The sequence below is a fragment of the Labrus mixtus genome, chromosome 4, assembly GCF_963584025.1.
Source record: "Labrus mixtus chromosome 4, fLabMix1.1, whole genome shotgun sequence".
Lineage (NCBI taxonomy): Eukaryota > Metazoa > Chordata > Actinopteri > Labriformes > Labridae > Labrus > Labrus mixtus.
This window is the reverse complement of record NC_083615.1, coordinates 15807330-15833450: the sequence shown is the minus strand read 5'-3', so window position 1 is coordinate 15833450 and position 26121 is coordinate 15807330. Positions and strand designations below refer to the sequence as shown.

Below are 26121 nucleotides of genomic sequence, written 5' to 3'. Positions count from 1 at the left end.
ATAACACACACCCAAATATGACACTGAACACATTATGTCACGGTCTTAACATATGATCTGATGTTCAGACTTGGCGAGTGTATTGCTGTGGACCCAGGGAAGTGCAGCGCTGATTGTGAAGTTTAGATGAGCTTATATTGATGCTAATACATTAATACAATAGTTTTGCTGTGGCGCAATACGATGGGATCAAAAACCTACAGGAAACACGAGACGAGGCGGAAACAAGACACACCGCGCAGTGTCTAAAGAGACGTTGAAACATAAAAAGATGAACAACATGTCAGACAAACCCACACTGCAGTGCGGTGTGTTCAGTTCAGTTGCTCTCCGTTGAGGGCCTTAACTCCAGTCTTTCCACACATACATTGACTCATGGTGATTTTCCCCATGGTGATAAAACACAGATCAAAAAAAGCAGAAGAAAAGAAGCAGCAGCTCTCACAGGAGATCACGTTCTTATTTATTTCTCAGGCCGGCCGTGTGTTTTAGATGGCTGTTTCTTCGGTTACCAAGGATACAGGTGAGGCGTGAGGGCTTTAAGTTCTTTACTAGTTATTATTATTTAGTCAATAGAGAACATTTCACAGATGACATCAGGATTACATTTCCGGACCTTTATGATAGATTTCACAGTTTTCAGCAGAATTGACTTTTGGATCAGCTGTTACCCACATACTAATCCTGCCAAAATCACAAAATGTGAAAAGTTTTAAAGTGTGAAACATTTTCACATTTTATAAAACAAAAGAAAAAAACTTTTACTGAGGACAAAACAAATTTAAAAGATGTGTAACACACAAATTTACAGAATCTAGGCGGAAAGGGAAATTCCTAATTGCAGAATTGACCTTGAGGTGATTGAGTGAGCCATCAATTAAGTTTGTTTTGGCGTAAAGACTGTGCAAAATGTTTATGGTGATTGAATCATGTTTTGTCTGTTTTGTGGAATCCACCCGAGAAAGTTAACAAACAGTATTTCTGTCAAAACAAATTAACTGACGGCTCACTCAATCACTTCCGGGTCACTTCAGACATTTTGTACATTTCTTATCTGGATAAATTCTGAGGTTTGTAAATTTGTTTGGGGACCGGCAGAAGTGTAAATTTGTCTCTGCGCCGGTAAGAGTTTTGTATCTTGTAAATCTGTTCACCAAAATGTACATTTGTCTCAAGGTTTGCAAAATTTGTTTCACACTTTGTAATTCTGGCTTGCACTTACCGGCCACCGTACTTTAGGAATCAAGTACTGAATAATATTCAATTGTTTGCGTTTCAGATGTAAAAGCTGCACAGAAGAGGTTCTTCTTGTGTTGACTGGAAGCTGTCTAACGCTCACCGCTGCCTTCATTGATAGAGGATGACGCAGCAGAAACCTTTTCTTGTTATTAAGAGATAACGATCTCTTAAATTAAGAAAAGAGAGCAGATTATTTCTCTCTCAAGTGAATGCAGTCTTCTTTTGTAGTAAACGTATGTTCATTTGATGTTTAATCTTTCTCTTCTTATTTATAATCCTGTGAGATTAGCCAACAAAGCCCACAAGGCTGAAAACAAATTATTCTGAGGAATAATCAGCATGAAAATGCAGACATATCACTTTACTGTGAGTGAAACATGATATCTTAAAGATTGACTTTGTGCTGCAGGTTTAATAAAACACATTGTATTTGTGCTTGTTACCCTCCTGAGTGTCTCTGTGCGTGCTGACGGGCCCGTTATCTCTGCTGTCTTTACCGCGCTCAGACAGATCAGACGTTCCAGGCTGGATGTTTTATTGTCGACGAGCTGACAGCGGGCGGAGCGTGCGTGTAAATCTGTCTGATTAGTTTCAGAAGAGAAAACACTGGCGCTGCATGTGATGCATTCTTTCATCCGAGAATCCAAACTAATTACCACGTACAACATTTTCTGTCTGACACACGGCCTGCTGCCTTTTTCAAATGCAGCCAAATATTCAACATTTTCTTACACTAAGCCGTGTTTGTTTGTCTCTGAGGGATCTCTATAGGCGGCTGTGGCTCAGTGGGTAGAGTCGGCCCTCTCCCAACTGGAAGGTTGGGTGTTCAATCCCCAGCTCCTGCTGCCACATGTCCAAAGTGTCCTTGGGCAAGGCACTTAACCCTGAATTGCTCCGCTTCGTCGTCAGTGTATGAATGGGATTAGTTACTCCTGATGGTCACTTTACATATCGGCCTCTACCATCAGTGTGTGAATGTGTAGGTGTGACCTGCAGTGTAAAAGCACTTTGAGTAGTCAGAAGACTAGAAAAGTGCTCTACAAGCTCAAGTCCATTTACCAGTGATAACTGCTTTATAAGTGAACAAAATATGCTCTTTTATATTTGAAGGGATCATTAGAAACCTGGTAGTATTTTTGAATGGTCGTGCATCCCGCCCTCATTTTCCCCTGAGACGGGAAAGCTGCGTATTTCTTGTCTGAAAAGGAGCCTCCGATGAAGCAAAAATCGCGATTTTGCGTCACTGAACGCTGCTTTGGTTGGAGGGGGTGAAACTACATCGCTAGTTCCTCATGTTTCAACCCGCCCATAGGGGGAGACCCACTGATGCTGCAGACCTATTACAGATTAGTGGGTGGGACCTCACTCCCAGAATCTAAAAGCAGAGTCCACCATCTTGCTTGGAAGCTATGCTAATAGGCTCTGTGGAGAAAGCTGAAGAAAAGAACCGACAATGGTGGAAAGTATGTTTCAACTTCAACCTGATATGGATGAAGGGGAGTTTGAATGTCTTGTGCTTGAATCGGATGTTCGTGGCTATCTCTACGAGCCGCAATATAGGGACGAGCAGTTGAGGCTGATGGAGCTGTGCATTCTGGGAGTTGTTGTCTTTCATCCACATGAGCCAAAAAGACACTTTCTGCCTTTTCTCGGTCAAGAAGGCACCAACTTCAAAATGTATTTCACATTTCTACTACATATATGACCCAATGTCAATACAGATTCATGTTTCAACCGGTTTTTCTCTGTTTGCCATCCTACGTGCATTTCTCGCTCTCTTTTCTCTCACAAATAGAACGACTGAATGTACTCTCATCTCAGGCTTTCAAACTGCAGCCTGCACTCCAACACTTCAACACAGACACTACTTTCAGAACATTACCAACTTCTATCTGCAGATGCATAATGTCGATGTGGGTGGAGCGAGCGAGAGAGAGAGAGAGAGAGAGAGAGAGAGAGAGAGAGAGAGAGAGAGAGAGAGAGAGAGAGAGAGAGAGACATTGGCTGTTTTCAGCTGTCAGGAGAATTTCATGCAACATTTCTGAAAGGTCAGGAACTATAAAAATGTAAATGAGATGCATTTTCATCAAAGTCAAAGTCAAATAAAGAGTCCACAGGACGGACTTGAAATAGAGATGATTTTAGGGTTTGATGGGACAAGAGAAAGTCCTTGTTCTGAGATGAAGAGCTCGTCTAGGTTTTAATTTCAACATCAGGACATGTTCGGCCAGTTTGTTCAAAAAGTTTCACCTGGTAAAAATTAAAATAAATCCACAGAGGATCACATGATCCAGCACACTTTCATCCCGTTTGATCAAACTGATCCGGGTATAGACTTTTAATGAATGCTTTAAAGGGGACTTTACACTACATACTTTGTCCAGAGGGGGCGCCAAAACACACACAGACTGAAAGATCCTCACAGCTGCTTTAAACAAGCTATTTAATATTAGAAATTGATGCTGTGTTGTAAATATTTAAAAAGGACAAAAACAACAACAACTCAACATGAACCTCATCTACTTCGTCCCTGAAGCGATGTAGCATCCTGGGGCAAAATGTATAATAAAAATGTCTTCAAATATCAACTTTAGTCTCACAAATTGAACAGTTTTCTTTCACTTTTCCCCCTGTAATCCAGTCTGCTGGGATCAGAGTGAGCCTGATTTTTTGGATCTATAAGTAATTTTACTCCTACTCTAAAGCTTTGAACAACACATGCAGAGGTTTTAGATGGATTAAAACCATTTGATATCTGATAATGTCACAAACTGATTTTAATATATCTATTTATTTGAAGAGGGACAGTTTACATTAATCTACATTCAGATGGATGTAAATGTACCCGAGTTAGCTGAAAGGCAAATTTTCATCGGCAGCCCCTTTGCCAGATGTTCTTTGGCATCAGAGAATTCAATATAACCCGTTAACATACGTTCAGTAGTATAGACCTAAGAAATTTTAGGAATTGATCCTGTACATTAGCTTAAATCCTGTTGGATTACTTTAGATCCACTAAGCCTGGGAGCCTTTAAACTGAGCGCCTCTACTCTAAATCAGTCCTTACTTTCTTTGTGTAAATTCTCTCCTGATGTATCTTTCTTTACGTGCCTCTTGTGGTGTGATTTTTTTGGAAATGTCATCGTGTTATCTGGCATCCTGATTTGCAACCTCCTGTGAGGAAGTTGTCGAAAGATAAAAGCGGCTGAAGAGCGAAAGAACGACCAGAGTGTTTGTGACCTTGTTGTTGGAAATCAGCAGAGAGTGAGAGAGCGTGGTGAAGTAAAAATAAATAAAGCAGAGCCTCTGATTTATCCATGGAAGTTTTCCAAAAAGCTGATAAATTATACCATTGCTTTCTTTGCAGTAAAGTACACAAGGCTTTATCTTTCTGCCTGGTATAAAGGACTCTGATTCTGCAGGGAGTCCGTCACCTGACTGTCTGTAGGAGTTCAACTCAATTCAGTCCAGAACAAAGATGGATCAGGGGGCAGCTCCTGTAACTCAGATTTAAGGGACTTAATTTGGTCTTTTTGGTCTCACCACACAAAGGTAGGACCTCACTATTCTGCTAACTAATCCATGTGTAACACAGATCATAGAGGTCTGAGGAAACAGAACCCATATATTTACTTTAAATGCCCAAAGAGGACGAGGTCGTCCGTGGTAATTCTTTAAGTCCTCTGCCGTCGACAAAGAGGCAAACAAAAGAATGAAACAAAAAGCATCTAAGAGAAACACCAAGGACACGACCGACTCAAAGAGAGAGCTCCCTCCTCTTGTCCATCTGAGAGAAATCAAACACTGCTTTCCACTCGTCAAAGCTTTGAACCACAATGCATGATGGTATATACTGTGTGGATAGTGCAAGTGTAGTTATACACTCCTTTTCACAATGCATTGTGGGAAACAATGAGTGCACTATATAGGGTATGATAATGGTCACACAGAATTCAGACACCATTAGAAAATGTTAAATAACTATATAGTGAGTAGTGTGACACAGCCATCGTGTAAAGTTTTTTTTTATATGCTAGCACTACTAAACATTGTCTGTGCCCACAGCTTGAGAGCTTGATTGGTGTTTTCATACATTTATTTTTCTGTCTGTCCTGTGAATGGGAGTAAGGCTTGTTGTTTTATTACCTGCAGAGAAGACAACAGGCCATAGTCATGAGGAGACCCCCCATTGAAAGGTACCGGGTTGTGTCCTTCACCTCTTGCTCTCTCTGCTTTGGATGTGAGAGAGTGTGCAGCCAAGTCAGCAGCTTTTCACAAGTGACAGAAGAAACCACTTCTGTCAGCTGCAACCACACATCTTATTTATTCAACACACAGATTAAGAAGTTATTCCACTAAAGAATTAGAGGGCACAGACTATTTAGCTTTTAAAACCTTGCCATTGTGAAAACCTCTCTAGCACAATAATCAAGTTCAAGTATGTTTATTTCCAGCTCTAAAAAAATCAACATGGCCAGAGTCACAATGCCAGTCAAGACAAGGCTTAAAGGTAAAATATTATCTTCCTTTTCAACCTGTGTAAATAAGTCTCAGAGCTCCTCAAATCATGTCTGTGCAGTTTCTTGTTCTAAATCCACTCTGATCCTGTATTTGATCATGCCTATAAACCCCTCTATTTCAGCCCTGCTCAGAACAGGTTGTTTCTGTGTCTGTAGCTTTAAATGTAAATGAGCTGTGTCTGTCCCCTCTCTGAAAGGGCTTGGGTGGCTCGGGCTTTCTCGTTCCATGCCCTATTGTTTACAGTGAGAAGGCAGACTCAGAGAGCAGAACAAACACCTAGCTGTGGGAGTGTCACCCACTTGGGGGAGGGGTTACTGCCCTTTGTGATGTCATGAAGGGAACATTTCCAAACGGCCTGTTTGAGCACACATTTTCTGAAAAGTGGAGCAGAGAAAAGACGGAAAGGATGGACTTTTCTCACAATTAGGGGGTTTGTAGACAAGCTAGGGACGCATATTAGAGTTAGAGAAACATGGTAAAGTGTATTTTACAGATTTGCCCCTCATTGGTGACCTAAAAGGAGCTCCATCCATTTATACATTGCGTTGCTTTTTACTATTATTACAACTGCTTTAATTCCCTTTTAACATCAAAGTTTGATTGAGTGTGCAGTCCAGTCACTGGTTTAAAAACTCTTCAGCTCACTTAGGGATTCCCATCAAGCCTCAGACCTCTTCAAATCAAACTGAAGTAATTTAATTGAGAGGACAAAGAGAGAAGAAAGAGAGCAAACAGGGTCGAGATAAAGCGATGAAGTCATTCCAGACAGAGCACATGAAAGGAGACCGTCACAGTCCACTAAACATGTTGTGCCACAGCCTCATCAGTCTGGTGTCAATATTCTAGCTCAGGGCTTTTCTGTAAAAGGAGACACTGATTGAAAAGTATTCATCTCACTAATGATTTATAGAGATGATTTTATGCATGAGACGAAAGACAGGAGAAAGTAATAACTTTAACATTAGTGTCTGCTGAACTAATAATAATAATGATGGTCTGCTATTTTTCAGTCAAATTGTAGGCACACTAAGGGTGTCACACTAGGGACCGAGTACGCTTTACTCTAGAGTCCAGGGGCCTCATGTAGAAACGGTGCGTTCGCACTTAAAGGTTGAGTACGATGTTTCACGCACACGCCGGGATGTATAAATAAAAGCAGCGATTCTCTCGTCACGCACACAACTTAACCTGCACAAAATGCACTGGGCTGTTATTTCACCCCCCGAATCAAAGACAATCCTTTGAAGTCACTTCAAACGCTGGATTGATAAAAATAAACAGTGAAAGCCTTAAACTCACAACCCATCATTAAAAAATTCATGAAAACATGGCACCAAATCCAACTAATGACGGCTCAAAAACAAAAACAGCGAGAACACAATGATGGGCTTCTGAGAAACCTTCCAGTGAATGTAAACATGACATTTTCCTTCTTCTGGTTTGACGATGAATTCATGTTCTTCGACTTGATAACATAAGGCTGTGACCTTGCCCGGCCCCCATCCGAAGATTTCCCCAGTTGACTAGTAGTCGTTAGCTTGTTTTTGCATGTTTGTGATATGAATCTAAATATCCACATTTATAACATTCTTAGGATCAGAAAATGTTAAATTATTAGTTACACTGTAAAACAGTGCTACAGAGAAACACTGAACTGTAAAAACAAGTCTTAAAATATAAATTTTATCATCCATTAAATGTGAACTAGCATCCTGCTAACGCCAGTGCTAACGGGAAGAGCGGTTAATCTTATGATTCAACCTTTGTATGAAAAACTGAAACTGTAAATTGAAGGCTGTTGGTTTTGTTGAAGCTCATTCAGTTGACTTTGGCTTGACTGAAAGCTTCTCACTACTGTATTATTGTGGTGAAATGTTATCGGTACATATACCGTAACCCCTGAGGCTTTCTCAAGCCAAGGTTTTGATAGGCCACGACCACAACAGTCCAGATTGTACCACTCTGAACAGGTAGCACAGGCAGCGAGTGCTGAGGTGTACTTTGTAGGTGTAGTGGCAAAAGCTTCCTCCAAATCAGCCAATAAAAAAAAATCAATTGAAGTAGCCAAGTTTCAACCTGTAGAGGGCAGTCACTTTGCATAATTCTGGTACGATAAGTAGCATTTAAATACTTTGTACTCAAATGTCAATATTTGGACCTGAATTGATCAACAACACTTCTTCATACCCATACACAGTCCATATAGGTTTTCAGCTACGAGTTTAGTTACTCTTTGAAGGGGAAGTCCTGGCTCAATAAACTCAAGATATGTTAATCTGACGCCGTGATAACTGACCTGATGAAGCCTTTTGTCTGCAACTCAAGACTAACAAAAAGCTAACCAACCAAGACGCCTTTCATCGACTGATGTTTGGTCGACTATTAGGGGCACTACGAGAAATGTCAGAATTAAATAAGTTGCAAATAACGGTCAAAGACCAACCGTTAAAAACTGGCAGTTAGCAGCCCACTGACCGATCAGGAATTCGGATCTAAAAAATATATCATATTAATCTCACTCTGCAGAGCTGTCAATGAGTCAACAGTTAAAGTACAGTCTGGGGACGGAGGGCGTTTATTGGCCATTCAGCGGTAGGAAGGCACCTCGCGTCCTCTTTTTCCGTCCGTGGGAGGAAAAAGGCGACCATAATGTGAACAATAAGGGCGCAAAGGAGATTTAATAACCAAAGAAAAGTAAATGTCGGAAAGATTCTGACATTTTACCGCAATACTTTCCCTCTGATTTAATGATACCTCTCACAAGAAAACAAGAAAAAAATCACTTAAAAGACACTTTAAAACTCTCCAAACTCCCACGACAACAGCTACACACACACACACACGCACGCACGCACGCACGCGCGCACACACACACACACACACACACACACACACACACACACAGCTGCAATAATCAAGAATCAACAGCACTGGCAGCCCACACAGCCACAGCTGACATTTAAATGCAGCCAGACTGTCACTACGGCGGCTCAAAATCAGCCGACCAAAACATTCAGAAACGGTACGATAAATTACGTGAGAGAAAAACAAAGGAGCTGTGTCCTCAAACAAAGAGAGGAGATCATTATTTCAGCACTGACACATTCTAAAAAAAACAATCCAAAATGTAACTTAAAGACAGAAATAAAAACCCTACTTTAAATATGATGCTAACAACACACTGTCGGAAAACGTCTTCACTTCTCTCTTCATATTTGTTTGTGTTTGTCACTGCCGTCTGAGCAGATCAATTCCTGTGATCCTCCTCCGTGATGTTGATGGAGATAAATTGTGTGTACGCCTTTAACTCTGCAGCAGAGCCTTTCTCTTCACTTAGTGTTCCCTCTTTCTATTTCCTTCAAACTAAATCTAAATCTCTCTGAAGGTAAAGACATAAAGTTGGTTTGAGGGTCACGGCTGTAAAAGTTTTGCGCCTCAAAGCAGAAGTTCAAGATTTTGAGTTATTTATGAGTTAGCAAAAAACACACCTAAAAATAAAGTCTAACAGTTGAGATTGAGCCACACTTTCTGCCAGTGTCATTTACACACTGCTGCCATGGCAACAATCAACCAAAGCATCGCCAAGCCACACCCCTGGCAAAACGACACGTGTGCCCTCATCACATTACTGGTGTAGGTTTCCTTTTATCAACAGATCATTACATAAATGCACAGAGGAAGGCTCAGACACAAAATATAATATGCTGAGATCAAGAAGGAGAGCTGAAAATGATTTTGGAGAACTTACAGAGGGACAGAAGGAGATGAGTCATGCAGGAAGAGCTAAGAGAAAACAAATGTGTTGAAGAGACAGACATATCAATAAATAGTCAGGATGGATTATATCCTAATTAATGGAGAGGGAGGGAGAGAGAGAGGTTTAAACATGCAGGCATGTCCTGCTTCAGTCAGACTAGTCTTCTCTGTAACCTTTGCATGAGGGTCTTTGTTAACAAGATGACATACTTGATCCAATATGTAAGATATCTACTAAATTAAATGATAAAGTGACCTTACTATATCATCAGACATTAAAGAGGTCATATTATGCCCTTTTTGGGGTTCGTATATTTAATCTATGTTCCTACTAAAGTATGTTCACAATAGCTAAAGTTCTAAAAAAGTGTCTGTTTTCATGCCGCTCCATGCACCGGCTCGCTTCTGACTCTCTCTCTAAGGCTCTGAAGTGCCCACGTTCAGAGTCCCCACGTGTGCCAAGTCTGATCTGATTGGTCGGCCTGTCAGCTCTGCCGTAATTGGTCAGTTGCTCAGCACGGTTCTTGAAAATGTCACGCCCCTTTTACCATATTGGGAATGCAGCCACTTTGGCTGCATTCCCAATAGGGAGCAAAAACATTAGCACCTTAGCACTACTGTGCTACCGCAGGCTACGGCATAGCGTGGGCGTGCTACAGAAGTTCATGGGCGTGCAACATCTTTGAATAGATGGCACATAGATGTGCCTAAACATGCACAGGATACATGGAAAACACACTAAAGAACATATAAAAAAAGCAGAAAAAAAAAAGAAGCATAATATGACCCCTTTAAGGAAACATGCTGTGTTGAAGTGCTGGCTTCTCTGACAACAATGCAGCAGCCAGTATGTCCTCCTTCTAACTTTAGATTCTGGTCCTGAATGCTCTGTCCTTCTTCTTGATCAGAGAAGGTAGGCGGCACCTCCACACGGCCGTTTTGGACGCCCCTCGGTTTGCCAGGCAAACGTCAAACCAACAGGTGTTGCAGCGATGGAAGCGGGCAAGAGAACTGGTTCAGATAGAAGTGATTGTACCCGACCTAAAAAGCCTCTGCATGTTTCAATATTGGAGATGATTTTGAAAAATAAAAAGAGGTTAGAACGCAGAAAGGTTTACAGACCGATGCAGAGCTGGATAAACACTGAAGCTTCAGTGTCCACCACATGGTGACCTGTGTGCACATTGACTCTTGGGAGGCGGGGGAGACAGCTCTCTACAATGTTTTGAATTTGTGTTACATATTATTCCTTTAAAGTTAAATTTTCAAGGCACAAGCAAATTCAATCAGTTATTCGGAGAGAAAAAAGCAAATATTTCCACCCTTAAACCGGATTAAACTGAATGTTAAAACTTGGAATTTGTACCAAGAAAATTGGCATTTCTTCAACAACACTTGTGTGTTTCCACATTAGAGATTTCCTGGGTCTCATGACCTTTTTCTGTTGACATCAAGAAATGTAACATGGGAATTCAATCAGTAACATTTAATAGTAAAAAAAAAAGCTAATCTTACTTGAAATTGGAATCAGTCGCCTCACATGCTGAACTGGAGATGCTGATTCATGCTTTTGTTTCGTCCAGGCTAGACTAATGTAATTCACTGTTCAGCTGCCTCAATAAATTCTCCCTCGACCGCTTCCAATTATTCAAAAAGCAACAGCAAGATTGTTAACTAGGTCCAGCAGCTTCTCTCATTTTACACTTGTCTTATTCTCCCTGCATTGACTTTCAACCAAAGTCAGAATTCATATTTTAAAACCTTGTGTTTCTTTATAAAGCCCTGCATGATCAGACACCTGTTAATATCATCGACCTCCTCCACCCCTACATCCCAAGTAGACCCCTCAGGTCTTCTGACCAGGGTCTACATGTTGTCGCTCGACTGAAAACATTGTGCTTTTGAATTGTGGCTCCATCACTTTGGAACTCTCTTTCTCTGCATTTCTCTGAAGCTTCAATTGATGTTTTGAAAAGCTGCTTCAGACTCATCTTTTCCAGTTGGCTTCTTTATTAGGAACATCAATCAAGCCTGATGGGAACATGTGACGAGAAATTTAATTGAAATTTCTGCAGAACATCCAGAAATAAAGAAAGCTTTTAAATCCACTTGTTTCCATGAAAAGTCCAGGTTTCAATGACCCCGGAGCTGATGACAAGCAGGAGGACAGGAATATGTGGTGTGAGTAGATTTAGACCCACTTCAGATGCAGACAGATACTGAGACCCGGGCTGCAGCCGCAAAGAAAGTTATTCCATCTCTCCTGCTGCCAAAATAAGAGGCGAGTAAAGATGTAAAGTCCTGACACTTTAGCCACTTTAATCCGTGATAACCCCCGCTGAGTGAGGCCAGCTGAGGCCGCCCCCTACACACACACACACACACACACACACACACACACACACACACACACACACACACACACACACACACACACACACACACACACACACACACACACACACACACACACACACACACACACACACACACACACACACACCACCCCGCCAATAAGGCTCTCAGACGGGGAGTTTCAGCTCGGCTTTGATGGCCTGTGAGCTGATGCCGCCATCAAAGTTGACGTTGAGATCAGACAAACAGAAGCCTGGCCAGGCGGCCTGAGCTGGAACTGGAGGTGAAGGATATATACACCAGAGTTTGAGCTCCAGTGAACTCCGCAACTCGTGTGCCAGCATGCGGAGTCGACATGGTGGCAGACATCTAAAGGTTAGCTCTGCTCCAGCCGAGAGCTTCATTGGCCGACAGGTAAAGGAATGAAAGTTAGTTTCTAAATGTGAGGCAGGATAATGCTGAAAAGAGCAGATGTATCTGTCTTGCCAAAGCTCCATCGTTGGATAAAAATAAAAGTTTAAAACGAGCTTTGACCTCCATCACTGCTTCATGTTTCAGGCTCATGGAGGCTTGGAATAGCAGCACAGTAGATGTTTTGGTGCTTGCCTGGAGCAGCAGCTGAAAATTATTTTCTAGTATTGTTCGCCTTAAGTGTTTCGTAATTGGATATCTGAGGTTGTAGCACTACTGACAGTGATGCTAAATAAAAAAAAGGATCTAAGTGCAGCTGGATAATACTGGTAGTAAGACGTTAGCTGGAAGAATGACTCACAAGGACAAAATCTGTGCAAGTCAAAGCAGGAGGCTTTAATAATCAACACTTGCTATGAAAATTGGGAAGAAATAAGTCCCTGGAAAATAAACAAGGAGCAAATTAGGTTGATAATGACAGGAAAAAAACAGCTTCACAGTAAGCTGCTGCCAAAAACAATACCTGTATGCAGGACAACTTTGTGTGGAGAGCGAAAGGGGAGAAACACCTGCACATGAAGTCAGTACAGTCTGTAACTTGTTGGCTATCATCTGATGATGATTTTGCAGAATCTCTATCAACAGATATCTGCAAACAAGTGCTGATGATCAGCTCTCAGATGTAGTCTCTTCACTCCATAGTCAATATTTTTCATCTCATGACAGACAGATCGATATATACTTTATTAATCCCACGAGGGGAAATCCAATTTTACACTACATACACATGCACAAACAGGATCCTATGACCTGCACTGATGGAGAGATGTCCGAGTGAGGGGGCTGGCCACAGCAAGCACTCCAGCTACCAGACTTGGTCTGCACCGGGACTTGAACCAGCGATCCTCCAAGTCCTTATACAGACTGAGCTACTGCTCCCCTAAAGGAGTGGAGATACCGGGGATTGAACCTGGGGCCTCAGCCAATGGGTTCTGAGGTTGATGCCAGACACTTTTACAAATCCTCTCCTGGACACACCCTGATTGGGCCAAACCATTCTGGTGGGTAAAATAGGAATAAGGGAAATCTCTCCACTGAGACATAAGCCAAACACAAAGAAGCAAAATTGCTCGAAAATATTTCAGGTAAGCGATTCAAGAACATGACTTATTGACAAAAAAATTGACCTGTTCAGTGATGAACTGATTAAACATCTAACAAAAACACTAACTGAGGGATTCCAACATGTGCCTGACAAAGCCAAACGACTTCTTCTAGCCGGGCACATAAGAAATCTGGACTTGTTAAAATGTAAAGAGGAAACCTCTACACGCGGGTTCATAGCTAACACATAATCTGTAATCACAGCCCAAGAAGAGCTGCAGAATGAATCATAATTTCATTGTTATTGTGGTGTGAACATTCAAAAGAAGCACATAGTGAGAGTCTGAATTTATATCAATAAATCAAAAAATGATGTTATGTTATCGCATATTTTCCTAATATCGTGCAGGCCATATTGTTTATTGTAATTCCACAACCAATCATGGAACTGAAAAGAGAAAAGTTTTCATTTAACCTTCATGAATGAGATGACGTTGTATCACTAAACAAAAGGCCACAAACAAGAACTTACACGAGGTCCGTGTACTTTATAAATACGGGCGCTGATATTCAGTGAACAAAGACTTGAGGAATCTCGCTCTTCTTTAACTGTATAAAGGCCCCAAATATAGCAGACTGCATGCTTCAAATCCTCTCTGTGATGACTCAGGTATGTACTTCAGATCTGTCTGTCAACTTTTAATGAGTTTTTTCTCATTAAGGGAGCAAATCAGCACCAACAGTCGACAAAAACCAAACACTGTAAAATTGAATCTTAATATTGAAATGAGGTTCTTTATAAAAGGCAAATGTTAAAAAGCACAGATTTTTTTGAATACACCCCTAGTCAGTTTGTTCACGATCTTCATTGCACATCAATGAATGCATATTTTCAAAGACATTAAACTTCAGCACGTGATTTAATAATGAACCTCTTCGATTATGATTTATGAGTTTCTCTGCAGGTGACCAGGAGGTTTGTTTCTAATCTTTATTTTCTCCATGCTTCATGAAGCTTCTTCAGTCAATGTTCACACATGTGTTTAACTGATCTTCCAAAGCTATAATGAATAACCCTGGAGGACGTTCTTCACTGTGAGCGTGAAGTGTTCATCGATGCAGCTTGTCTGCGTAATCACAGCAGAGAATACCCTCAGGTGCATCACAGCGACATAATGCAAATATTCTGCAGCAATGTGCACATCCTCTCTTAGCCATGAAGTCCTTCTATCTGCTGCACAATTCAACATCTATTTTCATAAACCACACGTGGACACACAGCGGCGCCTGAAGTGTTGTGTATCTGCGTACATGTGTGATGCACTGTCACATTATCATAGCTTGGACAGGCCAGCTTCACACCTACGTAGCTGCTAATAAGACAGATCCATCAGAGGACAGCAGGGAAAATGTAACCTGGTCTCTGCCTGTCTGGGATGGAGAGATGGACTTAAGCGAAGGAGAGAGAGAGAGAGAAGTATAATGAGGAGGAAAAGAGGTGAAGACAGAGACGAGGAAGCTCAGCGGCAAACTGCTGTAGAAAACGTGAGGATATAAAAAGCACATGGCTCAAGAAGGTGTGTATCTGTGGTCAGTTCCAGACACAGACAGCTGAAAGAAATGCACACCTTCAAGACAGGAAAACCAATATTCATTGAGACTGTCAATCTTGACAATCTACACATTTTCTCCATCCCACAACACATTGGCTATCATCTGATGATGGTTTAAGCGTCTGGGAATTATGGCATTTTTTTTTTTATATTTCAGTGATTAGCCATATACAACTTTCAGCAAAGTGTTTCTTTTCTGTGCAGCCGCCCGCCACATTGTACAGGTAGCATCTTGTAGGAGCAGCAGTATTAGTAGACTGACATATCGACAGGAGTAATGCATACAGTAACTACATTTTACTTGGGCATGTAGATGTAAATCTGCAGGGAGGAATAAAGGCTGTCGACGCTAGCTCTGCTAACGTTAGCAACACTCGGCAAACCACACTACATTGTTTACCTGCAGGCAATATTAAATAAATTGTGATCCATTTGGACAGTTTTCTGAGTGTTTTCTAACCTTCAGACCAGTTGACAAGTCTGAAATTACATTTCAATTTAAGTGACGGGGAAATGAGTCGATAGGAACATCCCTAGATTTCTGTCTCTCGGCCTGTCTTTCTTTCTATCCCTCTTTTTTCTCTCTCTCTCTCTCTAGCTTCCTCTTTCCAAGCCAGTCGCAGCAGCTGGCTGTCCCTGAATCAGTCCAGTTCTAGCAGAGGTTTCTGTCTATTCAAAGAAAGCTAAGTGGCTTCATCATGGTGAATTAAGCTGTTTCTACAAAATGAAAACTCTTCTTCATGTTTGTCCTTTGATTTATTCTCTGAAGTGACAAGTTCAGATTTATGGTGAGTTCTAGAAGAACATGAGATTAACTGACAAACCTGAGTAAAGGGAAATGTATAGGCTGCAGTGATATAAAAGAAGAAGGCATCAATGTACAAGAACACCAAATTTGTACAATAATAAAGATGGAAAATCAAAGAGTGAAAGAAATGGAGTTCTGGGAGAGAAATGGTAGAAAATATGAACAAAGAGGAAGGCTGAAAAGAGGAGAAAGTGATTCTGGTTGGACAGATGGAATTAGAGAGAACAGGAAATGTGAAACAATGAGACGGTGACAGGGACAGAAAATGAAAAGAGAAATAGGTTACCAGAAATGGAGTCTGTGCAGTGGAACTTCATTACATTTTAATGTGTTTCTTCACGAGATGAACGGCTACAAAAGCAGCTTCTAATTGTTCCTCACTGGATTAGTTACATTTGAGCAGGACTAAAGGAGTCAGTGTGAGGTTCTTCTTCTGCAGAAGTCATTTAGTTTATTTTTAGCTCATTTTTTGGTATCGTTTTGACAGGAACTGATTATGATTACATTAAAAAAAAGTTGAATGTGTTTGATAAAAGGATATCTGATACAGTTTATGCTCTTGATTCATAACCAACTGTTTATTAAAAAAATATTCTCTAACAAGCAGGGTCTTTTTTTCGACTGGGGTGTCCCACCTAAGGCACTGACTTGTGCAGTGGTGGCCTGAAGTGTGATGTAAGCACAAACACACAAATAAATATTAGCTATTTACCCTTTCCTATCTCACCAGTAATATCTTCTTTATAACACAAGATAATGGCGGCAACGTCAAAAAATACATGAAAACCTGCACAGTCTAACTTGCAAAAATATATTAATTGGCAATGTTTTGGTCCTGACACATTGCCAGTTAGTTCATCGCAAGTAAGACAGAGTGTGTTACTTTCCTATACACCTGTCTTATGAAATAGAGTGCAAAGTTTTTATCTAAAATGTAAAGTACAAACAAAAGAAATACGCATACAAGTGCTGACTCCCATCCTTTGCAAAAAAAAATAAAAAATAGTTGGTTTAAAAATAAGTCCCACCTCTGACAGGGCAAATAGCCAATCACAGTTTAGGATTTTTGGGGTGGCAAGTGGGGTGACCAATGAGATTTCTAGAGGGACCCATGCCACCCCTCTGAATATGCCCCTGCTTACAAGATGTTTTAGATTAGGGTGTCAAATCTTAAAACATAATCAGAGGCTACTTGTCAAAACACACAAAAGCAGATCAGACTATTATTCTACTACGACTTTAAAAAGAAATGGTCATACAACGACGACAGCTTCAGAAGCTTCAAGATTAGATATCGGAGGGTCAAAAGGAAAACATGCAATACTTTTTTTTTTTTTTTTTTTTTTTGCTGTTGTTTTTCTCAAAATGACGCTCTCACAGCTTCGAGCCCTTCATTTCTTGTGCATTCCAAAGTCAAATATTCAACAGCACCATGAGTGCTGCAGAAGAATGCATTCAATATCACATTCCACATGGCCTCCTGAGGGGATCTGCAGGTTACTTTGAATGGCAGAATAACTGCAGGAAAGGCTGAAACATTCAGAGCCACACTCTGGTCGGCTGTAAACAAATAACACGAGAACAGCCTCAAACATCGTTCTGCATTTTCTTTCTGATTTATTCCACCGAAATGTTTGTTTTTTTTTACACAAAGTGCCAGCAGCAAGATGTGGCGCTTTTTCTTTCTTTCTGTAAAAAAAGTTTATAAAAAAGCTTTCTAACTGGAGCAGCACAGTGCTGGAGGAATGTTGTTCTTCAATTTACAGGAAATGTCGTCAAAAAATTTCTGCTGTCTTTTTGACCTACATCATAATTTAGGGCACAGAAGAAAAGAGCCCCACAGCTCCTGTAATGGAGACGTTAGAGAGTCTCAGTGTTGTCCGGGTTCAGTTACTGGTGAGAAATGTCGACCCAAACAAAGCACTCAGAGAGAAACACTAACTGTTTCCTAAACAGTGGTGAGTAAGCCCTGACTTGTTTATTCCACAGAGACCCGAACTCAACATGTCACATCGTGTGCTGCTACATGGAGAGAGGAAAAAGAGCTTTTACCTCGTGTGAGGTGAAAATGTGTTGTTATGGAGTTTTAAAAGCTTGAAATGACTGCACAGAGCCTTAAAGAGCAAGAGTAACCAGTTGAATCACTCTTTCCCTCCAGCATCAGTCACACTGTTTAAAAACTGACCAGAGGAGCCTGGACCCTGCTGAAACAGTCAGATACACAGTATTTTAGTAGTGGTGTTATATTAACTTAATCTGTTTTTATTCAACACTTTTATTTTACTCAACTGGCAGTACGACTCGTATCACAATATTGGGTTCACATTATGATTTTATCACTTTGTGTTTTTTTACAATATTCTATTTTTACAAAGACAATAGACTATAGTGAATTAATGAATATATGGGATTTTTATAGCTGCATTATCTGGCATTAAAAAGCTTAATATTTTTACATCCCATATTTAATTCACACAAAATATGACGTGTGCAGTTAAAGCCAGAAGAGAGTTTTTTGGGTTTTTTTTACGTGTGCATCGAGCCAGACTAGCTACTTCTCCACTTCTCCGCAGCTCGCAGCAAGCAGGTCAAATAGAATAAAACATCTTAAAGTAGATTCAGCTGCACTTCATGACTCCAAAGGGTCAAAAAGCATTTTAGTGACTCCTGCAGTAGCATCACCCCACAGTGAGTAAAACTCCTCGACACATTCACCGACATCTCCTGATTTCAGTTCTTACTTAAAAGCAGCTCAGGTGAAATCAAAGTCACAAAACAAACTGAACTGCCCTTTACAAAAACTGCCCCAAAAGCAGAATAACCACACAGAAAACTATTCCAATGTTAACTGTAAGGCAGGAGGGGGAGGATGTTTTCAAAGTCAGTGTCAGATCAAAGGTCAGGCAACAAGTAATGGAGAAACAGAAAACTGCAAAACATCCATTACTGCAAAAACAGGAAAGGATGTTCTTTAGATTCTTTCAGATTTTTCCTCATTTTCAAATTTCATTTTGTAACTTTGTGTACAAAAACAGCTCACAGGTGAAAATAAAAACATATTTGAGACAATGTCAGTGTTTCAAAAACAGCTGGAGAAAGACAATGAGGCCTCAGATATCTTATAGAAAATCTATTCTCTTTATTATTTGTATTAATGACGCTACAAAGACACAAGAAACTCAATGAAACTCAAAGACTCACGGCTCGTGGAGGATAAAATCCAAGTTCTCTGTAGAAATCTGTCCGCTCATAGGATGGCGAAACGATGTGGTCCTCTGGTTATGACTGGAGAGTGACAGAGGGAGGAGAGAGAGGAGACAGAATTAGCACCCTGCTCTGTAAACACAGTGAGAGCATCACTGTGGATTTTCACCCCTCGTAATCTTCACAAGTACAGCAGACACGAGCCGATCATTCCCCCGAGGAGCAGCGGTGCTCAGGAGCTCTGACAGGCCTTCGTCCTGGACTTTCCCAGCCTGGTGTTGAATGTGCCCACCCTACCCCACCTACCCAAACTCCCCACCCAATCCGTTTCTCTACAGCCTGTGTGGAGCGAAATGTCGGGCTCAGCACTAAATGTTGGACAGTGCAGGCCTGGGCCTCATGGGTTATACACTCAGTCAGTCATTTTAAGCCTCAGAGTGGAAAAGGGACTGACGGCGTAAACAACAGCGGGGTTGTGTGGAGGGTCAGTGTGTGTGTGTGTGTGTGTGTGTGTGTGTGTCAGTGCTTGTGTGTACAGCAGAGTTGACAACGACAACAGAAAGTTTCAACAGCGTTGATTTGAACGAATAAAGTGGATATTGAAGTCAGGGTCATCTCTATTGAGAGACAGCCACTCCTAGAAAATGAATAGTGATGTCATCATACCAGATTTTTAACCTTTGACATGTTTCTATCAAAAATCAAACAATATCAACATCTGTTTTTGATACCATGGCAACAAAAACTGCAGTCCTAGACAACCAATATTGGCTATTTTATTTGTATTTATTATATTTGTAACATGTTTAGCATTGATTACTTTTTTTTCAACCACAAATAATTGAGAGGTCCAAGTAGCTCTTAAGACTCTTCAATTTGAATTTAATTTCCAAGTCGACAACCGCACATACTTACACACACACACACACACTCTAAAGTGTAATCTGACTTAAAATGTTGTCCTGTGACCTGCTTTGTACTCTAAGTGTTGCTAAAGTGCTACGCTCATGATGGATTAAGCTGGGTCTTTGTAGCAATGAGTAAGGTCTTTTTACCTGCTTTTTGTAAAGCGTCTCGAGATAACACTTGTTATGAATTGACTCTATACAGATAAAGATTGATTGATATGTTCTTGCTTGTAATTATCAAAAAAAAGCAGGCAAACTCCTCCACACGTCTACATTGTACAAATACATTGGCAACAATTTGGGCAGTGGATCTGTATAGTTAAGACAGTGTGCAGGAGTTAGCCTAAAAACTCTGAAGGTTACACCAACAAGAGCTCAACACTGAGGAGAAACACACTACACACACTCAGAATATACACACTCGCATGTGTGTGTGTGTGTGTGTGTGTGTGTGTGTGTGCAGGTTTCAGAAACCTTCTCATCTCTAACAACAATCAATACGTAGTAACAGTGTGTTTTCCATTCAGCAGCAGCAGCTCACATTACTCATGCTCCACAGACTCCTGCTCCGTGTAGCAGAAGATCAAACCCCACAGGACTACAATGTATCCCAGGAGACTCGGGGACACGGCAGCAGCAGGTTCCATAACGGGGACTGACACAGATGTTATGAGCTCACAGCAGGAGACCGGAGGTTGTGAAACTAAAAGCTGATCACGTTAAACTGAAGTGACTGTGGACGGCTCAAACTAATGTGTGTCGGCCACTTCCACTACGACCATCATAACTGATAAAGATAATAAAAACAGTTTCCGTAGAAATACAGAAATCTCTGCACTAGTCGATCTTAATAAGTGCAACTATAACTTCTGACCCTTGTTATGAGAAGTTGACCTGTGTCTCTCAATGTTTTCTTTAGTGGCTTAATGGATCTGGATGTTTAATTTCTATATTTCATTTACATCTTTTTCAGTTATTTTTAGTGAAACTTTGCATTGTGTTATAATTGAATATACTCTCCTGTGTTTGTTAATATGTTCAAACTTGCATAAGCAAAATTAAATAATAAAGAATCTCTGCTGTAGTCATCTTTACCACCACTGAACTGTCTGATCTGAGTGATTAGTTGTTATTTCTTATGCAACGACTGTGTCTAATTTGTTTGTAAAATTGTCTGTGTGTTTTTGTGTGTGTGCTGTTCTGTTCAAACTGTCCCGTAATTGTACATTTGTTTTCATATTGTTGTTTTTTTGTTAGTACCTGCCTTAGGACTACGGATGAAATTTAGCTTTTGTGCTAATTCCGGCTTATTTACATGGATACTATTGGTTGATGTGTTGATTAATGTGCACTGTCCTAATTGAATAAATAAATGAAATTAAATGAAACGTTTGCTTGAGGCAGAGAACCACGGCCTCAGACTTGGAGGTGCTGACCCACATCCCGACCGCTTAGCACTCGGTTTATATATACAATAGATGGAATTAATAGGATAATAAAAAACTAAAATATGAATTGAACAGTCTTTTTATAAAAACATACACAACAAGTAATATATCTCCATATTCACAGAAGTGAATTACCAGCTCTACATCAACTGAACTGGATGTGTTCATTTCTATTTCTGCTTGTGGTTTGGAGCAGTGTGGCTACATCATATCAAAGAGTCTCTACTCCTGCAGGCATATTGCAAAGGGCATAACGTAAAAGAATTTATAGCTTTCATAATCCCTGACGAATCACCTTCAGTGACCCGCAGCAGACTGTACTCACACTGACACATGAATGTTTGACAGCCAGCTGTGAAAAATCTGCACTGAGTCAAAAATGCAAAGAAGGATGTTGAAGAGCATGAAGAACCTTTGCTCCCAATCGAGGAGGAAGGGGCGCAGCGCAGAGCTGGAGGGAGACGTGTTAGTCATGCTGTCAGAGTGTGTCTTACAGGACACAATAAGCACCGTAGTATTTCTCTCAGAGGGATACGCTCAGTGTCTCCACATAAGCAGCGGCCCTGTGGTCCACTCTGAGGCGCTCTGAGGATTAATAATAGTCTGAACAGGATGGAATTACAATCGATCAGCTGTAGCATTAAAAGGGGAAACAGATTTTTGCCGACGGGCGCTTGAGTTAGAAGTAATGACGGTCACTGAACGCTCTCCCTGTGCAGAATATTTATGTGAACTAATGTCCCAACCAGCGATCAGACTGAGATCCTGAGGCAGCTACTTTAGAACTCTTCACTCGTCTGCTTTAAAACTGAAGGAGACGAGTGTTTGCTGGCAGAGCTCCTGAGCTGTGAACCAGCTGCTCAAAAAGGTTGGGGGTTTGATCCCCAGCTCCTGCAGCCACATGCCCGATGGCAAATGGTAAATAGACTTGAGCCTGTACAGCGCTTTTCTAGTCTTCTGACTAATCAAAGCGCTTTTACACCGCAGGTCACACCTACACATCCACACACTGATGGTAGAGGCTGCTGTGTAGTGAGACCATCAGAATGAACTTATCCATTCACAAGACTCTGACAAAGCAGCGGGAGATATTCAGGGTTAAGTGTCTTGGACATGTGGCTGCAGGATCAAACCCCCAACCTTCCAGTTTAGAGAACGTGTTGTTGTTGTTGTTGTGCTGTGGTCGTTGTTTGTTGTCGTTGGGTTTATAGAAATCATTGTGCTTGTGATTGTTATTCTTTGTGTTTCTGTCAGAAGTTGTTGTGGTTCTTGTGTTTGTAACTATGTTTATGTTTGTTGTCCTGGTTGTCTTCTTGTTGTTTTCGATGCGTTTGTAGCTTTGGATGTGTTTGCAGTTGTTGTCGTCATTATCTCATTGCTGTTTTTGATGCAGTTGTTTTGTTTTTTTTGGGGGTTTTTTTGTAGCTGATTCATGAAAAATTGACGTGGTCACCGCTGATTCTCAAAGCATGAATGAAAGTTAATGAATAAAACAAAAGAAGCCCCACCACTTTATCTTTTAACCTTTGTTTTCCTTTCTAAAAATATATTTTCTTAAATACAAAAGAAACATTGAGCATATATCTGTCCGTCCGTTTGGTTAAAGTGAAGTGATAAAAAGAGGAATGAATATGTATGGAAGAAGAAGAAGTCTCAGGTGGAACGTGTAAATGAACAACATTTACATCTCTGAATTAAAATGACATGAAGTTTTTACATAAATGACTTTATGCTAACAGGATTAAAACACCATTAAGGACATTTAAACTCATAAATGCTAATACTTTCACAGCGTGCCAGAGGAGAGTAATATTATACAACAACCCCATCCCAACCCCCCGTGTCTTCATATAAATAAGACAATTAATCAACACTTGAGCCCAGGAAAAGTGAAATTTGCTAACGATGACAGCTCATCTCATTTACACGACTGTGTAAGAAGTCATGGACGGATGCAGAATTTGTTGTGTTATCATGAAATTAAAAGCAATTTGTCAAGCCAATTAACCCTGATCTCCTCCCCGGACTGTTAAAGAGGTTTCTATGACAGCTGAAGACACGGTCACCTCTCACGCTTTCACTGAGACGTTCAGTCAGTATCATCACAGATATTCACCCAAAGGCTGTTTGTGTGTGCCTGTGCACCACTTCTCCAGGGACACCGACACATCTTCATCTGACTGCTCACACACTCGTAATGTGAAAGCGGGCGTCAGTGTCCTGAGGAGATGTTTATCAGGGGCTGTGCTTTCAGCTGCAGGTTCAGCATAGTCAAACAGATCATAGACGGGATGGTGTCATTTCAGAGGAGCTGAGGCAACACTGACCTCGAGGGTGGAGGGGAAAATGTTGAAAGCAGCACTAAAAGCTTTATATAGCAGGCTTTTAACAATGCTCTCAAACAGTGGTAATAAAAGACCTTTTTACAATCATCCTCACATCTCTGGCTCCATTTACTGTGTTTAAGTCTCACTCTGGCAGTGAGAGGTGTCCTGTGCAGCTGCAGTGCTTCTGGATGACATGAAAATATCTATATATATAGAAAAGCAATGCTGGCCAAACCTGAGGGAGCTACAGGAGAAACACATCGTCCGCTCGCAGTTAAGTCACATACAAGCTATTTTCGGTGTGCAGTAGATTTTTTCTTTTCTATTTTTATGTTCCTGCAAACGACCGGTGGCGACTCTAGAGCCTGTTGGAGGGCTAAGCAAAAATTCCCAGGGGGCCCCTCCATCCGGCATTCATCACCATCATGTCATACATGATTTGACACCAACAACAAATAGCGAAATGTGAACTTTTATAAAAGTTTTTACAGATGTTGCACATTAGCATTATCTTCAATACATAGACATAAAGAGCAGTGAAACCCTTCATTTTCCTCCGTCGACAAATTTTGGTTTTAATAGCCATAATGCATGCACCACTTGACAGTGCAGTGTTTTGAGCTGGGGACAACTTTGGGGGGGGTTTCCTACTGTCATTGGAAAATTTGCACATTTTGAGCCACTGCTGTGTTTTAAACTCTGTCAGACCTGGGGGGCCCCCTAATGGCCTGGGGCCTGAAGCGGTTGCTTGCCCTGCCTGTTGAAAAGCAGCGCCCCTGCAAACGAGCTGCACCTGAGTACGGAGTCTGGCTGTGAATGTGGAGTCCTGATTATCGTCTATCGTTTGAATGAACATGTCTGAAGGATGAATTGAAATCTTTGTTGACCATCTCAAACAAGAATTGCACAGTCGGGTAATATTACTGCACCTTGTCAGTCGACATGTTTGTTTAGCTTCTCACAACGTCTTCACCGGCTTCACACCCTCTGTCAGTAAACAAAAGCCTGTCGTATAAGAGGGGGAGGCGTAACAGCGCTATGCGGCTCTTACGACAGTGCAGATGCACTCACAGACCTTCGGTGGGCGCCAAAGCACAACAAATCCATTTCCTACATATTGTTGCTTTAATTGTAGAAATCACACACGCAGAGCTGCTTTAAATGAAAATAGCTCTGACGAACCACTTAGTGTAGATTTCAGGTTGACAGAAGCTAACCTCTAATAAATGCAAATGTTGTTTTCTGCTGGATGTGCTAACAGGTTAACACATATTAATTTGACAAGGCCGTAACAAGTCAAACATGTGATTTTAGCTTGTTGTGGATCCAGCCTCATAAGTGGCCATTAAAAATATGAACGCAGATGTAACAACATAAATGTATCCCATTAAAAAAATGCATTAGCCAGTTTATCCCATGGCCACTTATCAGCAGGCCGCCAAATTCTGTCAAAACACAAATGTGCTCTGTTAAGTAGCTACGATAAAACATTTCAGACGTCATGTTGGCTAATATGTTTTTCTGTATATCCATATCAGCTGACAGTCGTAAACTTTGGGTTGGAAGTCACATTTTTTTTATCTGCCAAATGAAAAATATAATTTTCCCTTAAACTTAAACACAGACTCATAGAAAGTAAATAAAGTTGACCTTGTTGTTATGGTACTAATGTGTGTATTGTGTTTTCATTCAAATATGATTCAGCGGACTCCTTCTCTCAGTCAGGATCCAAAGAGAGTCGAAACGAGAGGACTAACGTTTCGACAAAGCACGTCTTCCTCAGAGTCACAACCTGAAAAAAATGTTTTAAATAGGAGGAAGACGCACTGTGTCGAAACGTTAAATCAATGTGCCTTAAGTGATTCCTGTGCTCCAGGACTGAAGCACATACTGTGCTCGTATGTGTTTGCATATTTGTTTATCTTCATGTGCTTTTAAAGGACAAACATTTCCAAAGACTTTCTGCAGGTAGTCATAGTTGTTCAGATAAGAAGGTAAGTGGTAAAACTAGAACCCGACCGATTAATCGGCCAGCCGATAATATCGGCTAATTTAATCTCAGCTATGCGCCGATATCACCAGATTCATTCACCAGTCAAATTTCAGCAAAGCATTTCATTTGAGTATCGTTGTATTACACTAGCAGTTCTCTTTCTGGCTGTCACCAGCAGAGGGCGCTATATGGATCACAACAAGCATCATCACTCTCCCGAGGGTAAAGCAGTGATGCTCGTACATGCTCAGTTACTTTCCAGTTGAGTGACCATCTTGTCTTCCTTATACTGAATATTTTATCCACAAGTGTTTGATAACTGCATTTGAAGGATCAACATAATAAATGTATCTATATCTATCTATCTCCACAGATCAAACATAGATCTAAGAAATATATCAGCCGATATAGCGGTATCAGCTTTTTTCTCTCCC

The 26121-nt window shown here is 40.9% G+C and overlaps 1 protein-coding gene across 1 annotated transcript in view; it reads right to left on the bottom strand.

Moving 5' to 3' along the window:
• Positions 1–26121, bottom strand: part of LOC132972899 (pleckstrin homology domain-containing family A member 7-like) — a 167674-nt gene that overhangs the window by 60390 nt on the left and 81163 nt on the right. The window contains exon 4 of the mRNA XM_061036040.1: positions 19009–19092. Coding sequence (XP_060892023.1) covers positions 19009–19092 — 84 coding nt within the window. The remainder of the gene's footprint in view (positions 1–19008; positions 19093–26121) is intronic.